General features: G+C 49.8%; 1 protein-coding gene across 1 annotated transcript in view; it reads right to left on the minus strand.

Moving 5' to 3' along the window:
* Positions 1-26,728, minus strand: part of WNT9A (Wnt family member 9A) — a 57,969-nt gene that overhangs the window by 10,142 nt on the left and 21,099 nt on the right. The window contains exons 2-3 of the mRNA XM_074986352.1: positions 10,157-10,416; positions 3,881-4,143 (exon numbers count right to left, since the gene is read on the minus strand). Of these exons, the coding sequence (XP_074842453.1) occupies positions 3,881-4,143; positions 10,157-10,416 (523 nt within the window). The remainder of the gene's footprint in view (positions 1-3,880; positions 4,144-10,156; positions 10,417-26,728) is intronic.

Raw genomic sequence — 26,728 nt, forward strand, 5'->3', positions numbered from 1 at the left:
TTCCTGGTGGCTTGACTTGGAAAGAATTCCAGCAGCGAGTTCATTTTCAGGCCGTTGCTTTCAGAACGTTTTTGCAAGGCCAAGCTAAAATAGCCCACAAACCTGTGGGTGTTCCTACCTGCAGTTGCCTTGCTAATGGGCCTCTCTGACAAATCAAGTCCTGTAATTAACACTCCAGATGCACATGCCGATATGTGCCAATAGTTGTGGCTGTCAAAGGCAGGTACAATTTACACCCTGCCCAAAGAACTGCATGTGTGACATGCACCATTGCGTGCTTCTGTACTGAGCATCTTGATTAGGAAACAAGTATCAGAGGTAGCCATGGTAGTCTACCTTCAGAAGCAAGAAGTCCTGGGGCACCTTTATAGGCCAACATATTTTAGAGCATAAGCTTTCGTGGGCAGAGACCCGCTTTGACTCATGCATGAGTTGAAGCAGGTCTCTGCCCACGAAAGCTTATGCTTCAAAATAACTGTTAGTCTATAAAGGTGCCCCAGGACTCCAGGGAGAGTAAGTGTGTGTTTGGCAGGGGAAGGTGGTTACCACGAGACAGTCAAGGCTGGCTACACTACAGGTAGTGGTTTCCCAAGCAAGTCAGGGTTCTCCCTTGAGGCCCACAAGGTGCACACAACCCCTGCTCGGCACAGCTGTGCTATCTCACCATGGTTTACCTTTCAATCTCCATTGTCACAGCCCAAAAGGAGGCATTGGGTCTATGGCCATAGGCAGCTCCAGGACAGACTCATCTGCCCTCGGGGTGCTGGAGGTGACCCCTCCATACCCAGCCTGATGCACTAGGTGGAATTTGTCCCTGTCCCGCTGTGGTCCTGTTCCTACCCTATCCCCTCTGGGGTACTGTCCTCCCCCATCAAATTCTGGTAAGAAGTGCTAAGATCCCCCATCTTACAGAGGGGGAGCTGAGGCACAGAGATTAAGCGACTTACCCAAGGCCATCTTTTCACAGCCTGGATCACTACATAATCCTTTGTTCGCTGGGGATGGAGACAGGTAAAAAACGGTGCGCCTAATGCTTCTAAAGGCTAAACAATTTTGTCTGCCATGCACAGATGTGCATTGGGAATAGACTTTTTCCCCCCCACAGTTTGCCTCCTTTGCTCTACACCCTCATTCTGTGGGAGAGGCCTGGAGTTGCAAGGTGCTGCATTCAATGTGCCTTCCTGTCCCTTTCAGCTCCTGGGCCCAGCAGGCAGGAAGGGCTGGAAGCATTGTTTTTCCCGAGTTGCTACGTTCCCTCTAGTAGTGCCCCTCAGATGGCTAAGGTATGCTTGACCAAACATGCCCCAGGATGAGGCCAGGCCTTTGTGGGATTACAGGAATTTAGCAGTGCTCCAGAGAAGTAGTTGCAAAGTCATGTTTAAAGATACTTTGCCGAGCAACATGGACAAATTTAATTAAATCACTTACTCAAGCCCAGTGGAACTAATTGAGGGCTCTAATAGTCTGACTTTCATTAATGGGTTACAAAAGAGGGGACAGAGGGTGAGGGGGAGAGAGAGAGACCAGCCGTGCTATGTAATAACCGAGCAGCTTCCACTTCACTGCCAACAGAGCTTTATGGCGTTGACTTCTTTCAGTTGGGGGCGGGTGGGGAAAACCGCTGAGTGAGCTCGAGTGGATTTGGCAATGGAAGGGAAATTGCTTTTTTAATAAGTGGGCTATTCAGAGAGCCTGCTTCATAATAAAGAGGCAGCTGGAGAGGGCCTATGTCTAATTACCTCATCCTCACACCAGACAAGCTTGCCCTTTCATTAGCGGCTGAGGTCATCTGGGAAGCGCTTTGCAAGGCATTTGTGGCAAGTTACAGGCAACCCATCCAGAGTGTCAAGTAGTGAAGTCAGAACCTCTACCAAGAGGCAAACTAGGGTTGTGTTAAGGGCGGGACAGAGTAATACCCCCACCTAGAAAGAGTGGTTGGTTGCTTCTGCCCACAGAGAAGATGCGGGCTGCAAGGAGACTAGATTTCGTCGCCAGCTCAGTTAATTAGGCTCCACTCCCTCCTGCTGCCTCTCAGAGGGCCTGTTACACATTCTGCCAGGATGGGGAATAATGGGGGGCGGGGCGGAGAAGAGGAGGAATCCATGCTGCTGAGTTGTGGAGTTGGGAGAGGACCACCAAAAGTTGTGCTACACCTTTAACGCATTGCTCTAGTGTGTGCAGCAGCGCACATCTGGATGGGCTGTCCCCTAAGGCCAGAAGCTGCCTTTCTCCAATCTCTTATTGCAACTTCTGGACCAGCCTGAGCCAACTCAGAACAGGCTCTGCTGTGCATAGTTTAACTAAATTAATGTCATTAACCAGGGAAACCCCTGGTGCAGACACCTGTGGACCAGAATTTAGGGCCCTACCCTGAGACTTGTAGAATTCCCTGCAGAACCATTAGACAGAGGCCTCGGGCACATCAGTGGTTTTCCAATCTGTAAAATGGGGATAATGCCTCAGAGGAGCATTGAGGGGACAACTACATTCAAGAGATGCCCACATACAGAGGAGTGAGTGTTCCTGGTAAGCTGTGCGCTTGGATGAGCGGCCAGGAGAAATTCAGATGCCACCCAGCTGAGCGACCCAAGCCAGCAGTATGTCTGTCTATGGGTGGTGCACATCTATACATGCCCCGTGCATGAAACATTTATTCAACACATGGATGGAAAACAAGTTAGAGGGAACATTGACAGGGGTTCCACAGCTGTTTGATATCCAAAGCGAGCTTTATTGCAGCACAGGCCAACTGAGATGCTAATTCAGATCTTAAGTGCCTCATTTTGAAGCACACAAAGGGTCTCCCCTTTCAGTTAACTGTGGAATGAGCCCCGACTCTCAGCCATCTAGCTTCCCATACTAGTCAGTGGTTGGAGAGTCAGGAGCACAGACTTGCACCTAACCTCTTTAAGGAGGGAAGGAGGCAGCAAGCAAGCCTGATTAATCCTTTATACTGTGACCTTCGTTGTCAGCCTGTCTGCTGTAAAGCCCAGCAAAGCAGAGGGTCCAAACTGGGTTTTAATATGTCCTTTGACATGCTCGCCTAGCAATTCCATCGATACCACGGACTGACTCATCCCTGCACAGAAGTGGGACGATAGACAAGGAAAAACCCATTACAAGAGCACTCCTTACTTCTACACACAAGAGCCACATACCCCCCGGTAACAGGGTCAGCCACCACATCTTAGTACCATTTCCCTATTCTTGTGATCAAAGCCAGGGCAGCATTGCTCTGCTAGCCTGAGCAAACCAGGCCAGCTAAACACAAAAAAACAGCTTCTGGTCTACATCTTCACAGTACTGCAGAGTGACCGGCAAGGCAGACTACCCAGGCCACATTCAGACTGGAGCAGACCTTAGAGGAAGTCTAGCCCAGCCCCTCTGCTGAGGGCAGACACAGTACACCTAGACCTTCCTTACAGGTGTTTGTCCAACCAGTCTTAAGAAGCCTTCACTGATGGCAATACCATACCCTCCCTTGGAAGCCTATTCCAGGAGGCTGCAGAAAAGTTTATCCTCCCTGCCAATCCACGCCTCCCAGCTTCTTCAGCCTGGAAGACATCTCTTCCTAACTACATTGGGCACATCTTAGCCCCGACAGCAACACAGTAAAACTCTCCTGCTCTTGGAAGGAGGTGAAAATGCCCCATAGCAATCATATTAACATCAAGAGATTGCAAGGAGTGCACCAGTCTAGAACATGGGGAGAGGAGACAGTCTCAAAAACCACACACACTGGTGAACCACACTGATTCAGACCCAACCCTGGAGAGGGAGAAAAGCAATTAATCCAGAGCATCCCACTCCCATCCATCCACCTCCCTACCTCCCCCAGACCCTATTTCCTATGAGCCAGTGTGCAGCAGCACCACCTCACCTTCATGCCCACCAGGTTGTTGTGGAAGTCCACCCTGGCTCGCAGGTCCTTGTTGGATTTCTTCCCTAGGAACTCCTTGACGAACTTGTTGCTGTACTTGAGGTTGTCCCCACAGCCGCCCCACTGCCAGGCCTCTCTGTTTTCCAGGTCGGGGGCCTCATCGCAGGTGCAGCGCTCCATGCGGCCAGCGCTGCAGGCCTTGGCCATGGCGTGGGTGAGCCCAGCTGAGGAAATGGCATAAAGGAAGGCAGTTTCCTTAAAACCTAGGAGACGAAGAATAAAAAAGGACTGTTACTTTGAGGCAGGACTGCCTTGCTGGACACGTGTCCGGGCCCCTATCATGCCTCACCCATATTGTTTATATGAAAGACTGGAGAATACAACATAGGGATAAGTCTCTCCCATGACAGAGAAGCAAAGAGGAAGAGGCCAGCTCAAAACTCAACCTGCAGCTCTCATCTTCCACATACAGGAGCCCCTGTCATAGAACCCTAGGGCTGGAAGGGACCTCAGGAGGTCATCAAGTCCAGGTCTCTGCTAGGACACTCTTGCTGGGAAAGGGCTTCTTCCAGCCATGTTCACTCCAGTTGCCCAAGAGCTACAACGGCTAAAGAGGTCTTCTTATACCGGTATAAACTGCACCTACACTAGAGCTTCCACTGACCCAATTGTCATTTCACCCCCAGAAAACGTGCCCTTATGGTAGCCTGAGGGTTAGAAGTGAAGCGTGGACCAGGCCTGAAAAGGAAAGAGCAACAGTAGCTCCCCAGCCTCCAAGTGAGGCAGATGCTGCAGAGGAGAACAAGCCAAAACCACCAGTACGGCACAGCAGCACACACAGCAATTTGAGGTCAGCACATGCAACGCAATTGTGGCTGTGATGCCCAAAGAGCCGCTTGCAATTAAGAGATCACAGTGTGGAATGGGAAGATTGTCTCCTCTAGAAGACCACGAGCTTCAGGAAACAATTAGCCAGGTATTATTCTTCAATACAGTATCCAAGACACCATGCAGCAGGTAGGAGGGTGACCTCCACTTGCCAGCCAAAGGCACTGCTACATTTCAAAAGGAAGTCACGTGTGTGCATGCATGTGTACACACACACACACACACACACACACGCACGCAACTGAATCCATTTTACAGTAAGCTAAACTGAGGCAGACAGCTTAAGACTCTTGGCCCACTACACACTATCAACTCAGCTCACAGCCCATCCACTACACACTATCAACTCAGCTCACAGCCCATCCACATCTCTCTTCCTCCCACCCTAGCTTGTTGCCAACAGCTTTGTTTTAACCTGTTAAAAGGATTAAACAGGTTGGAAAGCTGGGCCAAAGCAGTCCCAGTCCTGGCATGTGTGGGCTGGGCGGGGGGGTGCTCCAGCCCAGCCGGAGGATGGCCTGCCTGTGGCTGGGGTGCCCAGTCCAGTTCTGCTAGGGTGAAGTGGCCTCCCCAGCTCCCCTCATAGGACTACAGCACAGCTGGAGTGCCCCAGTGGGGATAAAGCAACTCCCTGCCTGCAAGTGGGTGGAGGGGGCAGCTGTAGCCCTTCGCCATTTGCTGAAGCTGGTCAGGTTCAGCAGTTTGGCATGAGGTTTTCCACTTAAATTTTTAACATCCCTAGCATGGGCCTCGGGACCTGTGCGATCCAGCCAAAGCTAGTGCATATTTGAGAACTGAGCCTCGAATTTTTGGAAGGTGACATGGCCATTGCGTTCCCAGATTCAGGATTTCTAGAGGTGCAGCTCTATGCAAGAGACCAGCTCACTGCAGGGCCTACAGGATGACCGGTGGTACTCTCCTTGAATTTGGGAGATGCAGGCTCCCTTTCCTGCTGTGCTACAGATTTCTGGTGTGACCTTGGGCATGTCACTTGACCTCTCTGTACAATAACGTTGACATACAGAGGGGAGTGACAGCACTGCCCTACCTCCCTGGGGTGTTGAAGATAAAACACAAGATGGTAATTGTGACGCACTTGAGACTTGCCGACGCAAGAGACTCCTCGGACCTGGGGTTTGCACAGGGCTATGATAATGCAAGGGGATGTTCAGCCCACACCAAATGCCAAAAGTATTAAGGTGGCCCAGAAAGCTCCGACAGGAGGCCCATGGGATTTATGAACATTAATTGCAGAGGCCCCTAGCTGGGAGAAGCTGAGTAGCATGACAAAAAGGCTGTAGGGAGACCAGTCTGCACCCACACCAAGAAAAGGCTGGAAAGAAACCCCAAGGGACAGGGGGAAGAATAGGCTCTGGAAGCAGGGTCAGCCCTAGAAGGCCTGGGGAGGCAGAGTACTGAGACTGCAGCCTAGGCAAAGCCCAGGGAAACCAGAGTCAGGAAGGAGACCATGGGGGTTGGCTGATAGTTCTCAGGTCCCTGGGCTGGGACCCACTGTAGAGGGTGGACCTGAGATTCCCCTACCAGATGTTAGCAAGGGACAGGATGGTTGGAGGTGCCCCCCAGACAGCTAAACCTGAAAGTGGGGGACCAGGTAGTGTCCCAGCCAGAGGGCTGAGCTGCGGAAGAGACCACCACCACGGCACAGTAAGCATCAGCAGGGAGCACTCTGGGCACAGAAGACGCTGCTGTTTCTAGCCAGAAGGGTGTGCCCTTGCAGTGGGGAAACCCCACTGCTCATTTTTGCAGGCCAGACAGAGCTAGATATCACTACACAGTCACTCTCTCCTTACACGGCTGCCGAGGGGCCTGGCACCTTGTGAAATCCCTTCTCCCACAGCACTTATTGCTTGTCTCATCGTGCTGCCACGCAGGCTGGACAAGGGACACGTTAAACACTTAAGGGCTGGACGGCTGAAGGGGACTGTTGCCCAAGCAACACAATTACAGCGTGGAGCACCTCAAGCAGGCCGCCCCACATGGGAGCTGCCTTCTCACTCAAGCTGTGGCTGGGCGTCCAGTTGCTTGAGAAGCCCCCTTCCACATAAGAAAGATGGTGTTTTTACACAACACCCCATCAGTGGGAGTGAGCGTCACTCTGGTTAGGACGGAGGCTAATCCGATTTGGCTGGGATTGCTGGGTGGGGCGGATGAGGCACTTCCTTGGCAGTGGAGAACCATAGAGCTTTTGGCATTTACACACCTGGAATATGCCGCCAGATGCTCTTGTAACCACCTCAGGAAATTCAGCTGTAGGGAGTGTGGTTCTGTACCCACTAAATTACCTCATGTGCAAAGATGACTGGAATCCCTCCAGTGAAGGGCAATGGCTCAGCTGTGTCACAGGCTCTCTAGACAGTCCTAGGAGCTAGAGAAGTGAGGATTTGCAAATCTGAACATGAAACCCTTATTGGGGCAGGGAATTAAAAATGTTCTGCAGCTAGAGATCCAGAAGGAAGTGCTATTGACAGACTGCCAATGACAGAGCTGCTGGGGTGGGGAGACCCCCCCTCCCAAAGCATGTTTGCATCTGCCTCCTGGGTAGCTTTGTACTCTCAAGGAAAGGAGACAGTGAGATTAACGGGGCCCCAGATAAGAGCCCAGGCTCTGCAGTGGACAGGAGTATCAAAACACTGCCAGAACATGAATTTCTTGAGATCATTTGCTGGGCATGCTGCCACCAGCGTTTAGTGGTAAAAACTTCAGTGCAAGCCCAGCCCATTAATGTCCACCTATTCTCCTCCATCCTTCAAGACTCAGATTCCCAATGCCCACTGGCCTGCATATTCTCTCCCCTGCCGCTCAGCCAGTTCAGTCAAGTCCTTGTGACATTTGGCTCTAGCCAGAATTAGAGCCATCTCTGCTGCACACTATTTGATTGCACCAAGATATTTTGTAACAAGATAATAGGCTCTAAAAACTAAAGCCGGCATTCTAGCCTCAAGCGCCTGGCAAGCCTGCCATCCATAGAGATCCCGTTTCAGCTGTTTCCAAATCACTTCTGAGCCTGTGAAGAGGCTAACGAGCACACAGTGAAAGGGATCTCTTTTGTGGCTAAAGGACCACTTACCAGGCAGTTACAACCCACTGATCAGACACTTTGCTTCTCTAGTTCCTCTCCTCCTAAGGTGCAGTAGCTCCAAGGGTGGGAGAAGAACCCCCCCCCGCTTCCCCCAGCACATTTGAGTAACTGCAGATCACGCATATTCCCTTTGCCCCAGGGTTCTGACACTTGCAGGGCCCAGACAGGAACAAAGAGCTCCCTGCACCATGTGGAGAAATGAGGGACTCAAAGGCACATCTGCAAGATTTTTCAGCCTCTAATGTTGAGCCACAAAGAAATACAAACCCAAACAGAGAGCAGGCAGGCCACTGGAACCTTCAGGGCTGTCATTTGTAACACGCCATGTTTTCAGGCAGCTCAAATGCCAGCTGTATTAATATGGCAATGGCTGTCCATCAAGCCAGCTCTCAGCTGGAAGAAGCAGGCTGTGGCCTCCAGGTGTCAGTATAAGAAAGCTTCATCTCTAAGCTTGACAAGCCGGGGTGCTTCTGACAAGCAGGGAGGATTTAAAAAAAAAAAACCATGCATCTAAGCTCAGGTTCAGCATCTAGGGTTTCTTGGGCTCTTCTGCAACCAAAGGCAGAGCCTTTGTTTAGAAGCGCCACTTTTCAAAGAGGTTAAGTGGTGTATTATCGGAAGATGGGCGAAGAAAGGAGTCTCATGGCTCGAGCCGGTGCCGTGCCATGCCATTTGCGTACCCACAGCATGCGTTAGCTGTCCCAATCTCACCCAGAACAGAATTACATCCTCTTTACATGCTGTGTGCATGAGGCCATGCCACTTCCAAAAGGAGACCCTCTGCAAGTGCACAGTTGTGTACCTGACTAAGTGTCACAATATGCCAGAGCCAATTGTGGTATATGCCCTCATCTTCAATCCTGTGTGCAGCTATGGTCACCTCAGCTCAAAGAGGATACCCTGGCACAGGAAGAGTTCCAACAAGGGCAGCAGGTGATTAAGTGTTAAGAACAGGTGCCTTATGAGGGGCTAGAGAAGACTGGGACTCTTCATGTTAGGAAAGAGACACAAAGGGGCTGAGAGAGATCTACAATCAGGGACGGGTGTGGAGAACGCAAGAAAGAAGTTACGTATTTGTTCCCCTAACACAGCAAACCACATCAACCGAAAACTGTAGCAGGTTTAAAAACAAAAAGGAAGTATTTCTTCATGCAACGCACAGCCAGCCTGTGGAACTCCTTGGAGCAGGACGTTGTGCAGGCCAAGGCTTTAACAGGATTCAGGAAAGAGCTAGGTAAATTCATTCAGGGTAGGTCCCTCAATGGCCATTAGCAGATGAGCAGGGACAGCATCCGCAGCCTCTGTCAAACTGGGAATGGGTGACTGGGGAGGATTACTTGATCATTGTTCATTGCTCTGGGACTTCTGGCATTGGCCACTATTGGAAGACAGGATACTGGGCTAGATGGGCCTTTGGTCTGACCCACTATGGCCATCATCTTCTAAATGGTTGGATGCTCAGGTTCTCACTAAGAAGGTGGACTTCCACTCAAAAAGTCTCCTGGGCCTCAGCCTGGAAGGAGGCTGCAGCAATATCCAGGCATCTCAAAGATGCCAAGAACTCAAGTTATTTTTGCACTTCCCAAGCCCCACTTTTCACTCTGGGATCAGAAATTGGTTCTTTGACTCTTCCAACTTGCTTCACACATATGCAGTAATACCATCTCCTGGACCCATCCCCATTTCATACAAGGTTTGGTGGCAGGTCTTGTAATGCACCAATACCCACCCTTCTGTTCTACAGAGAAGCTCTCACAGACCATTAACCACCTGGATTGTCCCTGCCCCATTACGGGCTGGGGCCCACTAGGGCTGAAAAACTTGTAAAAATTTCATCTTTTGCTTTGCATTAGGACCTTGCAAAAGCTGACTCTGCATTTCCTCTATTCCCCTCCACTTGGCTTTAGCCCACAAAAGGGAGGTGAAGCCCTTCAGCACATCTGGCTTCTATGCCTTCATTTAAGGAGGAGATTCACCATAAAGCATTTCTAGCATGCAAGTTATGGACTCTATAAGTCCCTGCCCAGGTTTTGTGGTTTAGGAGAAGCCTTTCCTACTTTAAGAGAAGTCCGGGGAGCAGACCGAGAGAAGAATTTACCCCTGTTAATATGGGTTGGGACACTGAACAGAGGGCAGATAATAGCCTGAAGAATCCACTTGTGACACTCACTCCTGCCAGGAATTGACTGGAGCGAAGCAAGCTTACACCTGGATCCACCATTACCACACCACGGCTCTGGTGGCCCGCTACGTTCTGTGGAATGCCAAGGAAGGCCAACCTCCCTTACCTCTCTTCAGCAGACTGGCTCTGTAGCGCCCCTCGAGGGTGCAGTTCCACCGCTCAAAGCGGAACTGGTACTGGCATTCCAGGGCACTCATGCTGATGGCCTCCACCAGGGTCTCTGCCACCCCCGGATCCCGCCTGCACATCCGGCGCTGCTTCTTCTCCAGCTTCAAGCGGTCACACACTTTGTAATGGGCCTTGACGGCTGCCTCCTCCATTTCTGAAGTCAGAGGGAGGATGGTCAGAGGTTCATTCCCAGTCAGCCTGTGAAGAGACCAGGGTGGGAAGAGAGACAGGAGGCCTTGTCAGAAAACAGCCACCATGCTTGCATAAGTTACATGCCAGCCTCTCTAGCTGGGGCCAGCCACTGGCATGAGGCCCTGCCTCACAGCAGCAGGGGCTGGAGAACAATGTGTACTGCCTTACCACCCTACAATCACTGCATAGACGCCAACAAGCCACCACCTCTAGCTCATCCAGGTGGGTGATGCTGCCAAAAGGTTTTTGTTTTCAGGTTTATGCCTCTTTAGAGATTTGGGAGATTTAAAAATGGGGGTTGGGGGAGAGCAGGAAGAGAGAAATGCCCCATCCTTTTCTTCAAGCACAAGGTCTTTGACTTGTACAATGTGCAACAAAAGAAGCCAGCATACCGTTCCCGGTGTCGAGTGACTGTTGGCCGGTGACCAGGCTGGCACCCACCCCAGGGAGCAAAGAAGCTGCAGGAACATCTGCTGGAAGCATGATCTGTTTGTTGGCTTTCCTACCAGTATCCAGCTCTCCTGGCTCTGCCCTCTTCCGGCCAGGTGCCAGTGCAGTCAGTCAATGGGAGTCACTATACAGTGTTTCAAGGGACCTGAAGATGCAGTGCCCCCAGCCAAAAAGCCAGCCTTGCTAACGCCAGACATTAAAAGCTTGTGGGAACATTTCAGTCCTGCACAGACACAGAGCAAGCGCAGGTTTGTCTGGGAAGGCAGCATCCACTCTGCTCTTTTCACAATTTGCACAGATCCCTAAACAGGAGCAAAGCAGCAAACACAAGACAGGGAGAAGAAAAAAAAATGGGCCATCACTTGAGTCAAAAGTTAGAACTGGAGAACCTTAAAATTACTCAAATCTTTAGGAGGAAACTGTTCTACGTAGGGAGTCTCCCTAGCAAGCAGGCAAACAGCCCCTGGCTCCCTGAGGGGGGACAGCCAGCAGCCAAGATATCCCTTTACAAACAGCTTTGTATGCTAAGGCCTGATCTCACAGCGGGCTGGACAGAAGCAAGAAACCATTTTACACAAGTCAATGCTCCCCTTCAGGGGAAGCTTGAAGGCAAACACTTTTTTCGCACACCCAAAAGGCATCTATCTGGTTTGGTTTGTGGTTCTCTTCCACTCCCAATCCTTAGCAGCTTTTGCAGTGCTGGGATTTTTCAAAAGTGACTGAAGGAAACTTGGTGGTTCAGGAAGCTTGGTCACAGCCATGATAAGCGGTCATCTGGCTAGCCAAAAATCATGATTATAGATGTTGCCGGATGAGAGAGTTCTAGCCTGTATTTAAGTGCTGCAATTAATTCTATGGGCCATCCACCATTTGCACCAGCACATATGCCCGAACAGTTTATTCCTGGACGCTTCTACAGTTCAATAGGCACACACAGATCTAAGGAAAAAAGAGATATGGGGAGGAAAGTATTTTCTAGAACAAAAAAAAAAACCAAGCCACACCTCCAGTCTGTTTCCTCAGTCTGGTACTTACCTGTGAAGTATCCCCAAGCAACATAGCTCAAGGATAGGGTAGCAGTTGGACCCTACAGTGGTGAGAGACATGCATGTATTTGGACATCATGGCTGAGATTTTTGGGAAGTGACTACTGGTTTTTGGTGCCTCAGTTTCCCAGTGCCCAACTTGGTACCGTAGACCATCTCCTCTCTGAAAGTCTGTTCAGAGTCTTCTGAAAATAAGCCATTCAAGGGGCCTAGCTGAGGAAAAAGGAAAATCCAGGCTCCCAAAAATAAGCTGGTTTTCAAAAAAGAGCTCTGCCTTTAACAAGAATACCACAGGAGGCTTTGGAGCAGCATGCAAAAGGTCAGGTGACGTCTCTGACAGTTGTTTGGGATTAGTATCTGGAAAGCCAGAGAAGTGGCAAAATATTGCTGCATTAAAATGGATCAGTTGTAATCTGTTTTCAATTGCTCTGCACAAAGGCATCTATCAGATAGGTGGCAAAAATTGACCATGAAGGCTTGCGATTGATAGCCAAGGTGATATCAGCAAAGCTTGTCCTCAGGTTCCAGCCTTACCGTGGTTCCTGCTCACCCCTTTTGTAGAATTTAAGGACAGGGGTCAGATTCCATCTTTTGACACTTCCAATCTCAGAAGATAGTCTGGCCCAACTGTTAAGTATCCCAGGATTGTGCCACCCTGCCCATTACCTCAGAGCACTATTGGTGGTAGAGCAGCTCAAGGGAGGTGGTTCTTTATGTCCATTCAGATCTTTGGGTATCGGCCTGCTTTCTGGCCCTTCTCTGTGCTCATTAAATCCAAGCTTTGAGCATCCTTTCCCTCCAGACCCTTCTGGGCTCTTCTACTCTGCAGAGCCACTACAGCCCCATAGCTATAAGTCTGCAGCACACAATTTTTGCAGCACTGGAGGAATTTCCCTTCCCTAAGAGACAGTGGCTGGGTTGACTGAAGCTGGGTCTATGCCTAGAGTTAGTCAGGTATAGCCACAGGGCCCTGAGGCATTGATTATTTTCCTTCTCTGTCCCCAAGGGAGTTCATACTGAAGTCTACAGCAGGCCTCAGCATCAGGTAAGTTTCCTTAATTTCACAATTCAGTGACGAGAGTCGTCCTCCAATGGGCTCCAAGTAGTGTTCAAATCTTTCCCTCCCCCACAGTCCTCAGTTTCATTGGCTGAAAGCCAGACCCACAACAACAACAACCAAACAACACACAAGAGGAAGAGTTCAACTGTTTTAGGAACACATTTCTAGAGCCTGTACCAGTTGCTATTTGGCCAACAAGCACCTGTCTCATCTCGAGGTGAGTGGGAGTGGCAGAGAACAAATGAAAGTATGGAGGGATAGCTCAGGGGTTTGAGCATTGGCCTGTTAAACCCAGGGTTGTGAGCTTACTCCTCGAGGGGGTCATTTAGGGATCTGGGGCAAATAGATTTGAAGGGGAAAAGGGGTGAGCAGGGATGGTGGTCAGTTGTGCTGAGAGGGCAGGGGTCTGGACTTGACCTCCAGGAGTCCCTTCCACCTCTGAGATGAGGGTGTAAGTGTGCCCCTCCTAGCTATAAACACAGAACCCCTCCACCCCACAAAGGGATTTGCTCCACAAGTTATCCAGGGACTGGAGCAAAAAGACCCCTGCCTGTTCAGCAGGGAGCACTGGCTTTGCAGTAATCAGAGCTCTGTCCTTGTTCAGAAAGGCCAGAGGTAAGAGTATCACCTGCAACACTCCTCCCCACAGAGAATCTGCCTCTACCCAAAAGGCTAGCTTACAGCAGCTACTCCATGGAACCCTTCAAATCCACCAAGCCCTTTTATGCCACCTATGCCACGTGGTGTCCTGTGAGGCCCTGGGGTCAGTCAGATGCTTGCAGCTCTGCAAAGAGGCTGAGCAGTTCTTGCCAAGGAGTCCAGGGCTCTGAAGAAGCAGGGGAGGGGAAGGGACAAGGAAAAAACTCCCATGTTATTTTAGGCTGAGGGGGCTGGGAAGGGTGAAATAGCTATCAGCTAAAGCCTGGGCTGAGCCCCACTACTTGCTTATCAGGGGCTCTCAGAATCTCTTTGGAGGCATTGTCAATCAGACACTGCCACACTGCAAGTTATTTTGACTTTGTGCCTCATCCCATTGGTTTACTTCAAAATGGTGGCTTACTGAATCTCTCTACAGCTCTGAATAGTGGAGAGGAAGCCGTGCTAGTCTATACACTATAAAAACAAAAAGCAGTCAAGTAGCACTTCAAAGACTAGCAAAATGGTTTATTAGGTGAGCTTTCGTGGGACAGACCCTCTTCTTCAGGCCATAGCCAGACCAGAACAGACTGTTCTGGTCTGGCTATGGCCTGAAGAAGAGGGTCTGTCCCACGAAAGCTCACCTAATAAACCATTTTGCTAGTCTTTGAAGTGCTACTTGACTGCTTTTTGTCTCTAGAGCTCTGCGCACATGGGGGCATGCCAGTCGTGGTTGGAGCCTCTGGACCCCAGTTGATGGTGGAGGCGCTTCTCCCAGCTCTCAGGAGCTGGTGTTGGTGCAAGGTCATTTCTAATACAGGAGGGGGATAAACTGGAAGGGAGCAAAACTGGACATGGGGCGGGAACAAGGCAAGTGGTGTGTTCTGACCCTAGGAGTCATGTTTCGCAATTCAGTCTGCAGCTGCCCAGTGCAGAGCTTAGCTAGGAACCACTAGAATGGCTCTTCCCTTTAAAAGAGGGATGCTAGCATTGTGGCAATATTTAAAGCAGGTGCAACAGGCCTGAAGACAGGAGTGTGCCCACAAAGGGCAAGAAAACACCTTCTTCCTTGTTCCCACCTCACATCCAGTTTCTCTCCCTTCCTCCCTGATGTGCAAAGCCCAGGCACCCTGGGAGCTGTAGTTCCTTGCCCAATGCCCTGCCTGGACAGCTGACCCTGGAGCAGTGTAGGGACTACATTTCCCAGAATGCCCTTGGCCACCAGCAACAGGAAAGCGTTGTGTGGGGTGGGGGGGGGGGGGGGAGAATGCTTTTCCGTGTGATACTACAGCAAGGTCCCCAGAGGTGATTTTGATAACCCTTTATCCATGTTTACCATTAGAACTTTCACCCCAGGTTCCATTCAAGGTGCTCATTAGCCATGCATAAGTGGTTATTTTGAAAACTCCTGTCCACATACACAGACAAGCACCCTCCTGGCCAGATGTTCCCACATACCACCCCTTTATCCTAGCTGCTCAACTGTGTCTGGTGCTACAATGCTGGAGTTTGCCTCTCCCCTCTTGCACTGCAGCAACGCACATCTGAATATTTGAGTTTCAACCGTCCCATCTCCATGAAAGGTCCATCTTCCCATAGCCTGCCCCAGTGACAGCTGCAGAGGCCTTTGGCAGTTGGGCATTTGTGGTGATGCGTTTTTGCCTGAACATTAGCCAGGGGCTTCCCCTGAACGAGCCACATTCCTGCGCCAAAGCTTTTCGTTCCTTAACTAGGAAGGTGAATATTTGTGATTGGTCAGTGAGACAGCAGGCAGGGTCTCTGCACAAGCCAGTGAGTACATGCCTGCTTTGACGTGATCAGGAGCTGCTCCAATGCTGCCAGAACCAAGCAGGACCACTTTTTTTTCCCCCCTCCAGTTTTAAAAGAGTACTACGCAACACCCTCTGGAACACCAGGCCCGCTGAAATCCAACGGCCCACTCTTCTACCAAGGGATTCTAGTACAATAAATCTGTGCAGATCTTCCTTTTCACATGACTGCCTTAAGTTCTACTGCCTATGCTGTACTACACCTATACTGAACCTCCCCTCTGCCATTCGTTCCTCCAAAAGGAGTTTTAATTAAGGAGGAACCTCTTAAATCTAGTACGAGTACATCCACTCTCTCAAGCAAAAGGCAGCCAGATATTGTTCCATATGGCCCAGTGTGAATTAAAATCTGATGAAATCTTTTCCTTCCAGCTTTCAGGCTATTCTAACCTGGGACCTCCTGCTCCACTTCCTCCCCATAACTTTGCCAGCTTTGCTCCTCAAAGTAGAAGTGCTTTTTGAAGCATAGCGGAATTGTCCCAGGGAGACATTGGAGCCATTAAAACTTCAATGGAGGTTAATCTGAACATCTGCCGGTGGTCAAGTCCAGTCTTTGAAAGCCAGTAACTCAAAGCATTAACCATGCTCATTTAGTTTTATGAGCAAACAAGGGTTTGAGGGTCCACTGCTTACAGAGACTAAACACCAAATTAATCCCAGTGGGCTCTTTGGGTTCTAAAGAATAACCTGTTTGGAACCACTGCCCGCCCAGCCAACACAGCTCTGTTGTAGGCTTCAAAAGGAAGAAGTTTTGGATTTTCCCAGTACAAGTCCTGGGAAGCCTCCCATAAGTTATTTCAGAAGTAAACATCCAGCTAGTGCATTAGATAGATTTCAATTTGTAGAACACAAGATGCTTTACCAGAATGCATCTGATGAAGCGAGTCTCTACCCACAAGAGCTTATGCTCCGAAATATCCGTTAGTCTATAAAGTGCCACAGGACTTCATTGTTTTTGAAGATACAGACTAACAGCTACCTCTGATACCAGAATCTAGACTCTCATGATGGTACAATCCAGCTTGGACCAAACAAAAGCCACACATACACCTGCCCCCAGAAAGTCATCACTGCATACTTAAGTAGCAGGCCACCCCCCCTCCCCCCGATTACAGTACAAGATGAAGCATTTCCATTTTCCCAAGTCAGCCCACCAACCAAAGCTCTTTTCCACCCCACAAAGATATTCCCTCCAAATGGCAGCCCAGACTGGTTGGCCTTCAGAGTGTGTCAGCCCAAGTTATATGCCATGCCCATCAAGGGCAGCCTACCAGTGGCTCCCAGTTATAAACTAAGGGTGAAGGTGGAAAGCCCCCCCGCCCCCTGATTTCTCCTGTGCCACACCACAGAAGGGGGCATTGCAAGTAGACAGGGCCCAGGCCATGTGAGGCTTTACAGGTGAGAAGCTGAATACCATTAACGACATGCATGTAGTTGCTTGTGAGCTTCCAAACAAAAGGAGCATTAGCGACATGCACTCCTTGAAATATACACTAATTTTGCCCACCTTATGCTAGGTCAGCCCCAGCGGCCTGGATCCAGGCCACCAGGCAGAGTGTGCCCATTGACAGCCAGCAGCATGTGGTCAGCTGCCCTGTCCCACCTTGTTCTGTCTGCAGCCGAGTGACACCTAGGACACTACTGCCAGCTCTGCACAGGCGGGGGCGGAGCAGAGAGAGGGTTGTGTTGAAGTCAGGCGTTCCCCAGCTCTGCAGAGAAGGGAATTGGGGAGATGCACAGCAGAGCTGCTCCCATCTGAAGCATGGATGGTAAGTGACTCATTCAGGAGTGCAGAGATGAGGAGGGGATGGGACACAGAGCAGGACAGATTTCCCTTAAGGAGCCCAAGGGTGACCACGCAAACTCACAATGACTGTGTGCTGGTTGCTGATGGGTCACATCTACAGCAGCACACAGAGTCAGAGGGTCTCAATGTTTCTTTCACACTCCATAGCACCCCCACAACCCTTCTGCCCCTCTGGGGGCACAGCCAGCCTGTGACCAAATACCAAAATTCATGGAGTGGCCCCTCGGTAAAAAGGAGGGCTCTCCCCTGCTGCAGCATCTTTGCAAATTCAGAGTGTCTCAATTCAGGATGGGTGAGCCTCTGGACCTGTAACAACCTCAGTGGTCCATGGCACCAAAGACCATCTCCCCCCGCTTCTCAAAATCCCATCCAGTATTTTTGGGCCACTCTTTCCCCCTTATCTTCCTAGGGGTGCCTTTGTTCAGATGGGCCTCTTTCCCTCCTTCTCGATGGAGGGCCCCACAGGGCTTCACCCTTGAGTGTTATAATACTACGCCTTAAGCCCAAGTCTACAGAGGCAGAGCTACAGCCTATAGCATAGGCATCCTTTTTCCTGTTGCCATAGGGAACCCACCTCCTCAAGCAGTGGTAACTATCACTGGAGCACCTAACTCTGGATTCCGCTAGCCTGTCCTCTGTGGCACTGACCCAGTGTCCCTTGACCTAGTTGCATCTACACGAGCATTAGGAGGTAGAGAAACAGAACTGCATGGGGTGGGATTTCAGGCAGTTGATCTAAATTTTAAGCACCAACCAGGCCCAAGACTTCTATTCCTCACAAGAGGCTTTGTTCAGGAAGTTTCCCAGCCTGCTTCCCCCCCGGCCCCAAAGCCCTTATTTTGACTGCAGAGCAGAGAGTACAGGAGACTTACCCACAGAAACAAGTGTGCGCATCTAGATTCTGTTGCAAAGACCAGTTGAGCCATTCTCTGCTTGTAACGTGGCTCATACCAGAGGGTTGACCAGTTCCCCTGCCACATGTCAGCTTTGGAAGCTCAGTTGCATTCTTCGTTTTGCGATGACTACATTCAACTCCCTGGTGTGGGAGCTTCTGGGTAGCTTGGCACCAAGAGCTCCCAGTGACCTAATTCCCCCAAACAACCTAGTCTGTAAGCGAGCAGAGTTTGGTACCACCCCCTCCCCTTCATCCCCTCAGGAATGAGACAACCAGCAGCTAGATTTATGGAGGATTTTTACTCAACTTAAAAACTGCTGGTGAACTCTAGTGCCAGTGGAATGCGTAGGCCAGGGAGCTTTCACTCACAAAATTTAAGACCGCATTAGCTTCACCCTCCATACTTTGTGCCAGGAGCTATTTGTGCAAAACCCTTTTCCCCGCATTGCCTGCAATTTCCATGAACAGCTACGACCACCTTTCCTGGAGGAATTAAGAATGCAGTACTATTCCTTATTCTACCCATTGTTTTGTCTTAAAGTGTCATGCCTCCCCCATGATCTCACTAGATTAAAAGCAACTATATAGCTTTGGAGTGTTGGTCCATGGAAGCCCAAGGAGAAAAAAATAAAAGCAGTAGTAGGAGAGGCAAGAGGCCTGGGAAGACAAGTTCAACCTCTTCAGTGCCTCATTTTTGGGACAGGCTAGCTGAACTAGCTGCTGCTTTTAGCGGAACAAGTGGGACGAGACAGCCTAGTTCCTGCTGCAGCTGTTTATTACTTAAACCGTCAGAACTTGTAACTTAGACATTCCCTTCCCCTGTGAGTCACCAAGACGGCAAAGCTGATGGGAGGTTTGTGGCTCCAGAGCTGATGCACCAGAATGATCAGCCATCACACAGTCGTGCGTTACGTTACCTACTGGCATAAGCCAGCCCAGCTCTACTGGCATTAGGGGAGCTCTGCGAGTCTGTGCCACTAGAGATATTAAGCTAACTGCTTTTCAGGGTGAGTAATTTAGTGTGTGAAGTAAGAACCCTTCAATTTTAGTTTCTCTACAGTGACTACAAAGGCCATGAGCAAGGGGCAAGTGCATGCATCCTTAAGCCAAAAAGCAGCCCCCCCCCCCCCCACCAGAAGCTGTGTAATGACCTGGACAACCACCTTCCCAGGGTGGGCAACATTCAGCCCACTGGAATTCCAGAAGCTTGCCTAGAGCCAAGTGGACTTGGTAGGTACTTGTAATACTTGAGTGATTGGACTTACCCCATGGAGCAGGAAGTGCCAAGCCTCTGTAGGCAAGAGGAGAAAGACCTACAAGATTGGAAGTCACAAGGCCTAGATTCAGTTTCAAACTCTTGCTACGAGTTCATTGAGTCTGTCAGGGCACCCTTCAGCTGTTAGTTTTAGCAACAACGCTGTACCAACACAGGTCTGTCATTAGAAGTCAGTGCACGTGAATGTGGTTTGCCAGAGCTTTGGTTGACAAAACCCACTTCTACCCCCCCATTAGAGGGATTCCACTTCATCCCCAGCCAAGTGTTCCTGTCCATGCAACGGATTTCACTTGTTGGGGCAAAAGGGTTGTTTGTGGAGGGGGCTTGGCTCTGCACTGGGTGAACAAGGGAAGTTTTGATTGCGTACATGGGTCAGAGCCTAAACAGAGCTGTCCCCACTTCACTTTGGCCAAGGGGGGCAGGTGTTGCATCCAGTTGGGGATGTCTACATTGGTCACAATGACGGACCACTTCACTTTTGGAGGAGGGGAGGGTTGACTCCCCCAAATGGCCCTTGTTGGGACAAAACTGGTCTATGCAGACCACTGACCAAGCGAACCCTGATCATGGTGAGAAGCACCATTAACAGGAGAGCCAAGCAGCCAACTACGCTGCCCAACTTTTAGCAGCATGGCTATAGGGCTCCAGCTGCGCTGCTAACAGCTGCGTCATGTAGCCAGACCCCGAGTGTAAGTACAAGAGGAAGAGCATTGCCAAAAGGGGTTCTGGTTAAGGCCCTACTGCTACAGCGACAGTGACTTATAGGTGAGTCACTTCCACTTGGGTTATGGAAGATGCCGATTCAGGTATTTGCAAAGGTGGCAATTCTGCTGCATTTCCAAAAGGGTTCTCTGAGTCGATCAAGCCCACAGCTCTTCAGGTGCAGCTCCAGCAATCCTCACTGCATGCCCATGTGTTAGTGTCAGTCTGTCTGCTCCCCTGCCAAAGAACACATCTGACTTTGTAATTAATCATGTGTGTCTCCCTAGCACCTCAGCCAGCTTCACTGCCCCAGTTTAACAGCCCCATGATAGAAGTCATGCAAAGCACTGGCTTTGCCCTGTGTGCACTCCCCCAATCCTGCATTAGCATCCATAAATCCTTCCCTCCTCCCAAGCGTGGCTTGAATGGTTCAGCTGCAGAATTGCCTCACCCCAGTTCAGAGGCATGCAGAAGGAAGCATCCTTGTTAGGGAAACAGTTTCCTTTTGCCACACCTGTTAGCAAGTAAGTAGGTGTTTACTTTACATTTGTTTAGACATGTTAAGGGTTTACTAGCAGGTCAGCAACCCCTCGCATGGGCACCCAGAATGGCACACAAGCCCCTTTTCATCAGCATGTGAGGTGGGAGCTCAGCCCCATCCCTCCTCCCCTCCCATGCAGCCAGTATCTTGCTCAAAGCCATGCCACCTGGAGCTTAAGAGACCAGCTACTGCTACCAACCACCACCACCTAGCAAAGCTCCGCATTGTGATTAGTGAAGCTACTGTAAGTAGGACTATCACTAGCACTTGGGACTGTACATGGAGTGCCAGAATTTGACCTCTGCCTCAGAGGTTGCTGATCCCCGATTTGTGGCAGCATGGCATCACAGAAGCATGGGCTTTAGAAGCTTATATGAAGCAGTCACTGAAAACAAAAACAAAAAGTCTTGGTTTCTAGATACAGGCACTGGTTTTAAGTGGGCATTAGAGACCACCCGTGTGGAACAGCCTGGCTGAACTCAAGAGAAGACCCAACAGGATTGATCCCACCTCTTCCAGAGCCACCAGAAGTGGCTTTTGCCTCAGGTGTTGCACACAGCCCAGCAGCATGCAGGTTAGTCTCCCCTTTATCCATCCCTGTGTTTTAATCCACAGCTCAGATTGGGGAGGAGCTGGATGGTCCGACACATCAGCAGTTCTATTTTTGGGAGCTGTTTTTACAGCTCTGCAATTCCTCTGCTGCACAGCAGCGACAGATATTTCACTCTGCCACTGGCTTTGTCATATTATCCCCCAGGCAGGTTTCAAAAAGTCCAACAGGTGGACAAACAAAAACCTATGGGGTGCCAGAGAGAACAGGATGCATGAGCAGGCATTATGCCTCTGGAATGTACATGCTTTTCTTCCTTATTAAACCTGAGACAGGAGTAACTCATTCCTGTAACAAGTGCAGTGGCTGGCACTCACCTTAGTCAGGTGATGTGAAAATTCAGAGGTTCTAACACACTAGTAACTCCACCACAAAGCCCCTAGGGGAATGGTGGTGTTGAACAAGGAAGGGAAAGCAGTACAGATTAATTATGAACATCCATAAAATGAAAAAAGGAAATAGGAAGGAAGATCAGTGTAGATGGAACTGAACTAGAAGAGTTCATGTGTCTGGAGAGCAACATAATGTATGATCTAGACTGTAAGAAGGAAATAGCGATGAGAATAGCAAAAGCAGGAGGGAGTTAGAGGCGATGGATAAGATCTGGGAAAGCAAAGCTATTAGCTTAGGATCTAAGTTGAGTCTTGAAAGTGTGTATTCAGCAGCACGTTGCACAGATGTGAGACATGGGTGACAATGAAAGATTTAAAAGAGAAGGATATTGGCATTTGAGAGGAGCTGTTCTAGAAAGATCCTGAGAATATGATGGACGCAGAAGGTCGATGAGGAATTAGATAGGAAGATACAACCAGGAGACCTTACTACAGAAAGTTATACAAATGGGTGTTACAGCTTTTTGGGCTTATCGGCAGAAGGAATGAAGAGAGAGAGTCAAGAACCTGGTATTTGGCATGAAGGACGGTTCAAGTAGGAGTGGCACACCCCAGAGAATGGGTAGATTACATCGCTGATTAGTTTGGAGTTAGTCTACAGGAACTAAGCCACTCTGTACTGGACAGGGAAAGAAGGCGGCAGACACCTACCGGACACTGAGCCCCTGGTTGCTGATGAATGCACTGGTCTCCTTTGAAGGGGTCTTTACAAGCTTTTGAAGCACTGGAGAAAGTTGTTCCCGACTAAAACCATATCTAGCAAATAATGTGCACGTCTATTGTGTAGTGGTGCTGTAGCCCATTGTGGCAGGGAGGGGGTTAAAAAAAAGCAGCTCAGAGGGAGCTGGTGCAAACCCAGCCAGTTAGGGGCCAGCCTGGCCCCTATAAAAAGGCTGCAGAGCTGAGGGGATCTCAACTTACCCTGAGTAGCAAGGGAGGGAACCAGCAGCTTCTGGAGAGCCCTCAGTGCTGGGCAGGTTCAGGGGAGCTGGAGAAACACTCCTGCCAGGCTGTGGGCCCAGATACAAGGGTCACAGGAAACAAGCAGTAAAGAGATCAGGATAAGGCTGGTGCCAGAGTCCCTGGGTTGGAGCCCAGGGTAGTGGGGAGGGGCTGGGTTCTCCCCCACCCCCATTGCATTGCCTCAAGCCAGACAACTGTGTCTGCCCAGGCTACGGCTTGCCTGAGGTGGCAGCAGCTGGCCCAGGTGTAAGAAAGGACTGCTAATAGCCATGGAGAGGAGGAATGGAGTGGGCAGAACGCTGGCTTGTGCCAGTACTGAAGAGGCCACCAGTCCAGGGAATCATGCAGGTCCACACAACAGGTAAGACATTGGCCAGAGTACACTGCCCTCTGGCCAGAGTTAAATGCCTGGTGTGACCTATCAGAGGCACCGTGGTGGTAAGTCCAACCCCATCACACTCTGAGCAAGCACTGTTCAGAGCTGCTTTGAATTAATGGAAGTACAGATTTAGAACCACTGAAGACCTGACCTGCTGCTCTAAGAGGTAAGCTAAATGATAGGACATCTCTGTATGGGAAACGAAGCTGTCTTGACGCCAATCCTGGACTGTAGCATGAACTCAGGAGCTTCACAGACCTCACCATCTTTGGTTCCAAATGTCAGAGGCATTTCAACCCACCTTACCCAGGAGACCAGCATTAGAGTAGGGTAGAGAGTCTTCCCCATGGGAAGACGAAAGTATGAGCTACGTCACCCCTGCCCTCTACCTCAAATCTGTTACTTATTGCACCAGTTTCTGTGGGGGAAGAGGGGGAAAAAAAGACCATGAACTTTTGAACCTGGAGCCCTTCAGGTCTGTAACTCAAAAGCCAAAGTGTTCCCAGCAACAGAACTCTGTCCATTAAAAAGGGACACTTAATCCTCCCTAATGTGGGTGTCCAGGATCTGGGAATACCTGGGATTCAGGTGCTGGAAGGGAGAAGAGGAAGCAGCTGTGTGCGCGCTACTCCTTCTCCCACCCAGCTGGGAGATAGCAGCTTTGCTGTGCAGCTGTCTGGAGGTCTCTTCCCATACCCCTCTGCTCCAAACTCTGAACCCCATCCTACTCCTGAAGCCTCCCTGACCCCACCTCTCAATACTCCTGCATCCACCCTCCTAGATCCCCTATAAACTGCTAGCTGTTACTTGGGGGGGGAGGGGGGGAAATTCAGTACTTAGCAAAAGCCTCACCTTCAAAACAGTATATAGGAACAGCCATTGTCAGGCTATGGCCTTTTCTTATCCCCCACCCCTGCCCCAGGTTGTCAGATTTGAGGTTCAAGTGTATTCTCATCCACCTGGTGTAACATCCTGGGACCCCCTACCCTGCAAGGACAGAGGTTCACCACATCTTAATACACCACTCATGGTCCTAGTAGTGGAACTACTACACAAATCCACGTGTAGCCTTCTGGGAAGGCAGCAGGGGGGTTAATATGGAGCCAGGAGAAGAGCAAGGGACAAGTGAATCTTGAACTGCCCAATGAGAGTCAACCTGGTGTTACTTCCCTGCTTCAAGGCAAGAGAAATCAAGCGCTTTGTGTTGCATGAACTCTTCCTTCCACCATGGATGTGGCATTCAGCAGCTACATGAGGGACCTTTAGAGCTCCCAATCCCAATTTGGGGCAAATGTAGGCTCATCTCCCCACACACCTGTGGAACAGAACTGCTTCCAAGAACCATACATGCAGCATTAATAAGGGTGGTCACCACTACAGAAAGTCAGTGATGTTTCTGTAGCTTGATCCGTACAGACAGGATTGCCATGGGACTGGGTGTACCCACAAAAATGGGTGTACACAGGGGATCATGGCAATGAGCGAGAGAGACCAAATCAAATCCAGACCTGAGCTTGTTGGAGCCTTAGGCAGCCAAACAGCTGGATGCTAAACACCAACCCTCTGATCCAGCCAAGCTGCTTGAGCACATGCCCAGTGCTAAGCATGCCAGTAGCTTGAATAACTTGACCAAGTTCGTGCCTAGAAGGCAATAGGCAGGCAAAACAGTTTGTGGAGAATTCTCAACTAAGGCAACAGTGCACCTCAGTACTTGGAGTCTGGAGCCCAGCTGTTGCTAGACGAGAACCAGAAGTGATGTTCTGCTCTTTGTCCTTCTTACCCAAGAATATGGTGGACATGTTAGTACTTCCTGTGCAACCTCTGGCATATCACCTACAGGAGGACATTCAAGGGGAGGGTAAGCCCAGGCAGATGGGCTAGTCATAACCATACCTTTTGATGCCCTAAACCAGTGTTTGAGCTTTGAAGCCACAGAACACCAAAATAATATTTTATTATGAAACTTATGAACATTTTCTTCATTAAAAAGTCAGACAAAAGAAACCAGCAATGAAGTAATTTGCTGTGATACCCGATTAGAGTAACCTTGTATCTGGTTAACAAAAACGTATACCATCCACGGAGGTCATCAAAAAAGTCCAATGGTAGCAACACCTGCTACCTGTTCATGGAACACCGTTAGAGATTTCTGTCTAGAGCAATGTTTCTTCAGGGCAGGGGCTGTCTCAGTGTTTGTATAGAAACCCCCAGTTCCAGTGGGGCCTGAAAGTGGAATTAATGAACATCTCAATAATTAGCTGCCCAGCGCTTCATCCACTTGCTGCACAGCTTAGTTCAGAGATCTATGTCTTAAAACAAGCATTTCCTTCCTGTATTGATTATGCATTCCACATATTACCCCCCAAAAGGGGTTCTGAGTGTGAAATACAGGAAGCTCCAATCAGGTTAGGGAATTTTAAGATCTTAACAAGTGGACAGTATGTTTACAGGATTAGCTTGCTACTTGTAAATTCCTTGAACAGTGCCAATGGCAGATTGCCGCCACCTAAAATAGCCCAAGGCTGTTGATTCAGGACCTGTGGCCATCCCAAATTAGATCAGCACAAATACAGAGCTTATGATGTAACAGAGCCACCTTAAGATCATGAGCTGAATGAGCTGTGTGGGTGTCCCCTGGAAGGGGAGAGACTACAGATGAAAAAGCCCCATCCCCGCCCCCCTCCCCCCGACCCCAAACACAAGTAGCTGGGCCTATGGTTGTCTGAATCTTCTGGAGTGGAGTGGTTCTGCCCCTCTAGCAAGTAAGTTACTACCCTTTAGAAGTTTGTTTCCCACCCACCCCCCATTCCCTGAACACCCAAGAGAAAGCTAACAATCCCACACATTGTAGAAATCCTTGTTTGGCTCCTCACTCTGCCCCTGCAATTCCCATAGGAGGTAACCAAGCCGGATCCCTTCCACCAAACAGGGGTGCTCAGCAGGCCAGATCTGCCCTCTGGCTACAGCAGAGTTACTCACTGCCTTCAAGCCACCACTTCCATGACATTCTGCAGGTAGGTCTAGGAACACCAGGTCACATGTGTCATCAAAAGTAAGACTTTTTCTATGCATTGTTTTCTTCTAAGTCAAGCTGCAGAACAATGAGACCCAGAAGACATCGATGCCCTTTCAACACAGGGGCTTTGCAGAAATAACAGCCCCAGCTCAATCTCTTTCCTGAGTAGCATCCTCAGCCCCTTGAAGTTTGTTCCAGGTATAAGACGTGGGAAGGAGCCAAGAACCATCCTAAACTTGTGTGTCTTTAGACTACTTAGCCCACTCCTCCCCTGTAGGATGTGGGCCAAAGACCTATGAGAAGAACTTCAAGGAATGGCCATGTCAAAGGAAAGGAAGAGATGGGGGAAGCAGGGGCGAGGGGTGCCTGGAAGGAAGCTATACCTGGTTTCAGATTCTGAACTCAAGAAGCAACGAGGGGTCCTGTGGTACCTTATGGGTAACAAATGTATGAGCATAAGCTTTCGTGGGCAAAGGCCCACTTTGGCAGATGTGCCTTTGCCCACAAAAGCTTATGTTCATGCATTTCTATTAGTCTATAAGGTGCCACAGGACCCCTCATTGCTTTTGCAGATCCAGATTAACATGACTACTCCAATACTTGAGCTCAATAAGGTGAGTAGCTCGCACTCAGTGACCTGGCTGGATTTGGCCCATCAAGCCAAACAAACAAACAGTTTCCTGAGCTAGTTAATCCAGTCTTTAGCATAAAAGAGA

This window comes from Carettochelys insculpta, chromosome 2 (genome assembly GCF_033958435.1).
Source record: "Carettochelys insculpta isolate YL-2023 chromosome 2, ASM3395843v1, whole genome shotgun sequence".
Lineage (NCBI taxonomy): Eukaryota > Metazoa > Chordata > Testudines > Carettochelyidae > Carettochelys > Carettochelys insculpta.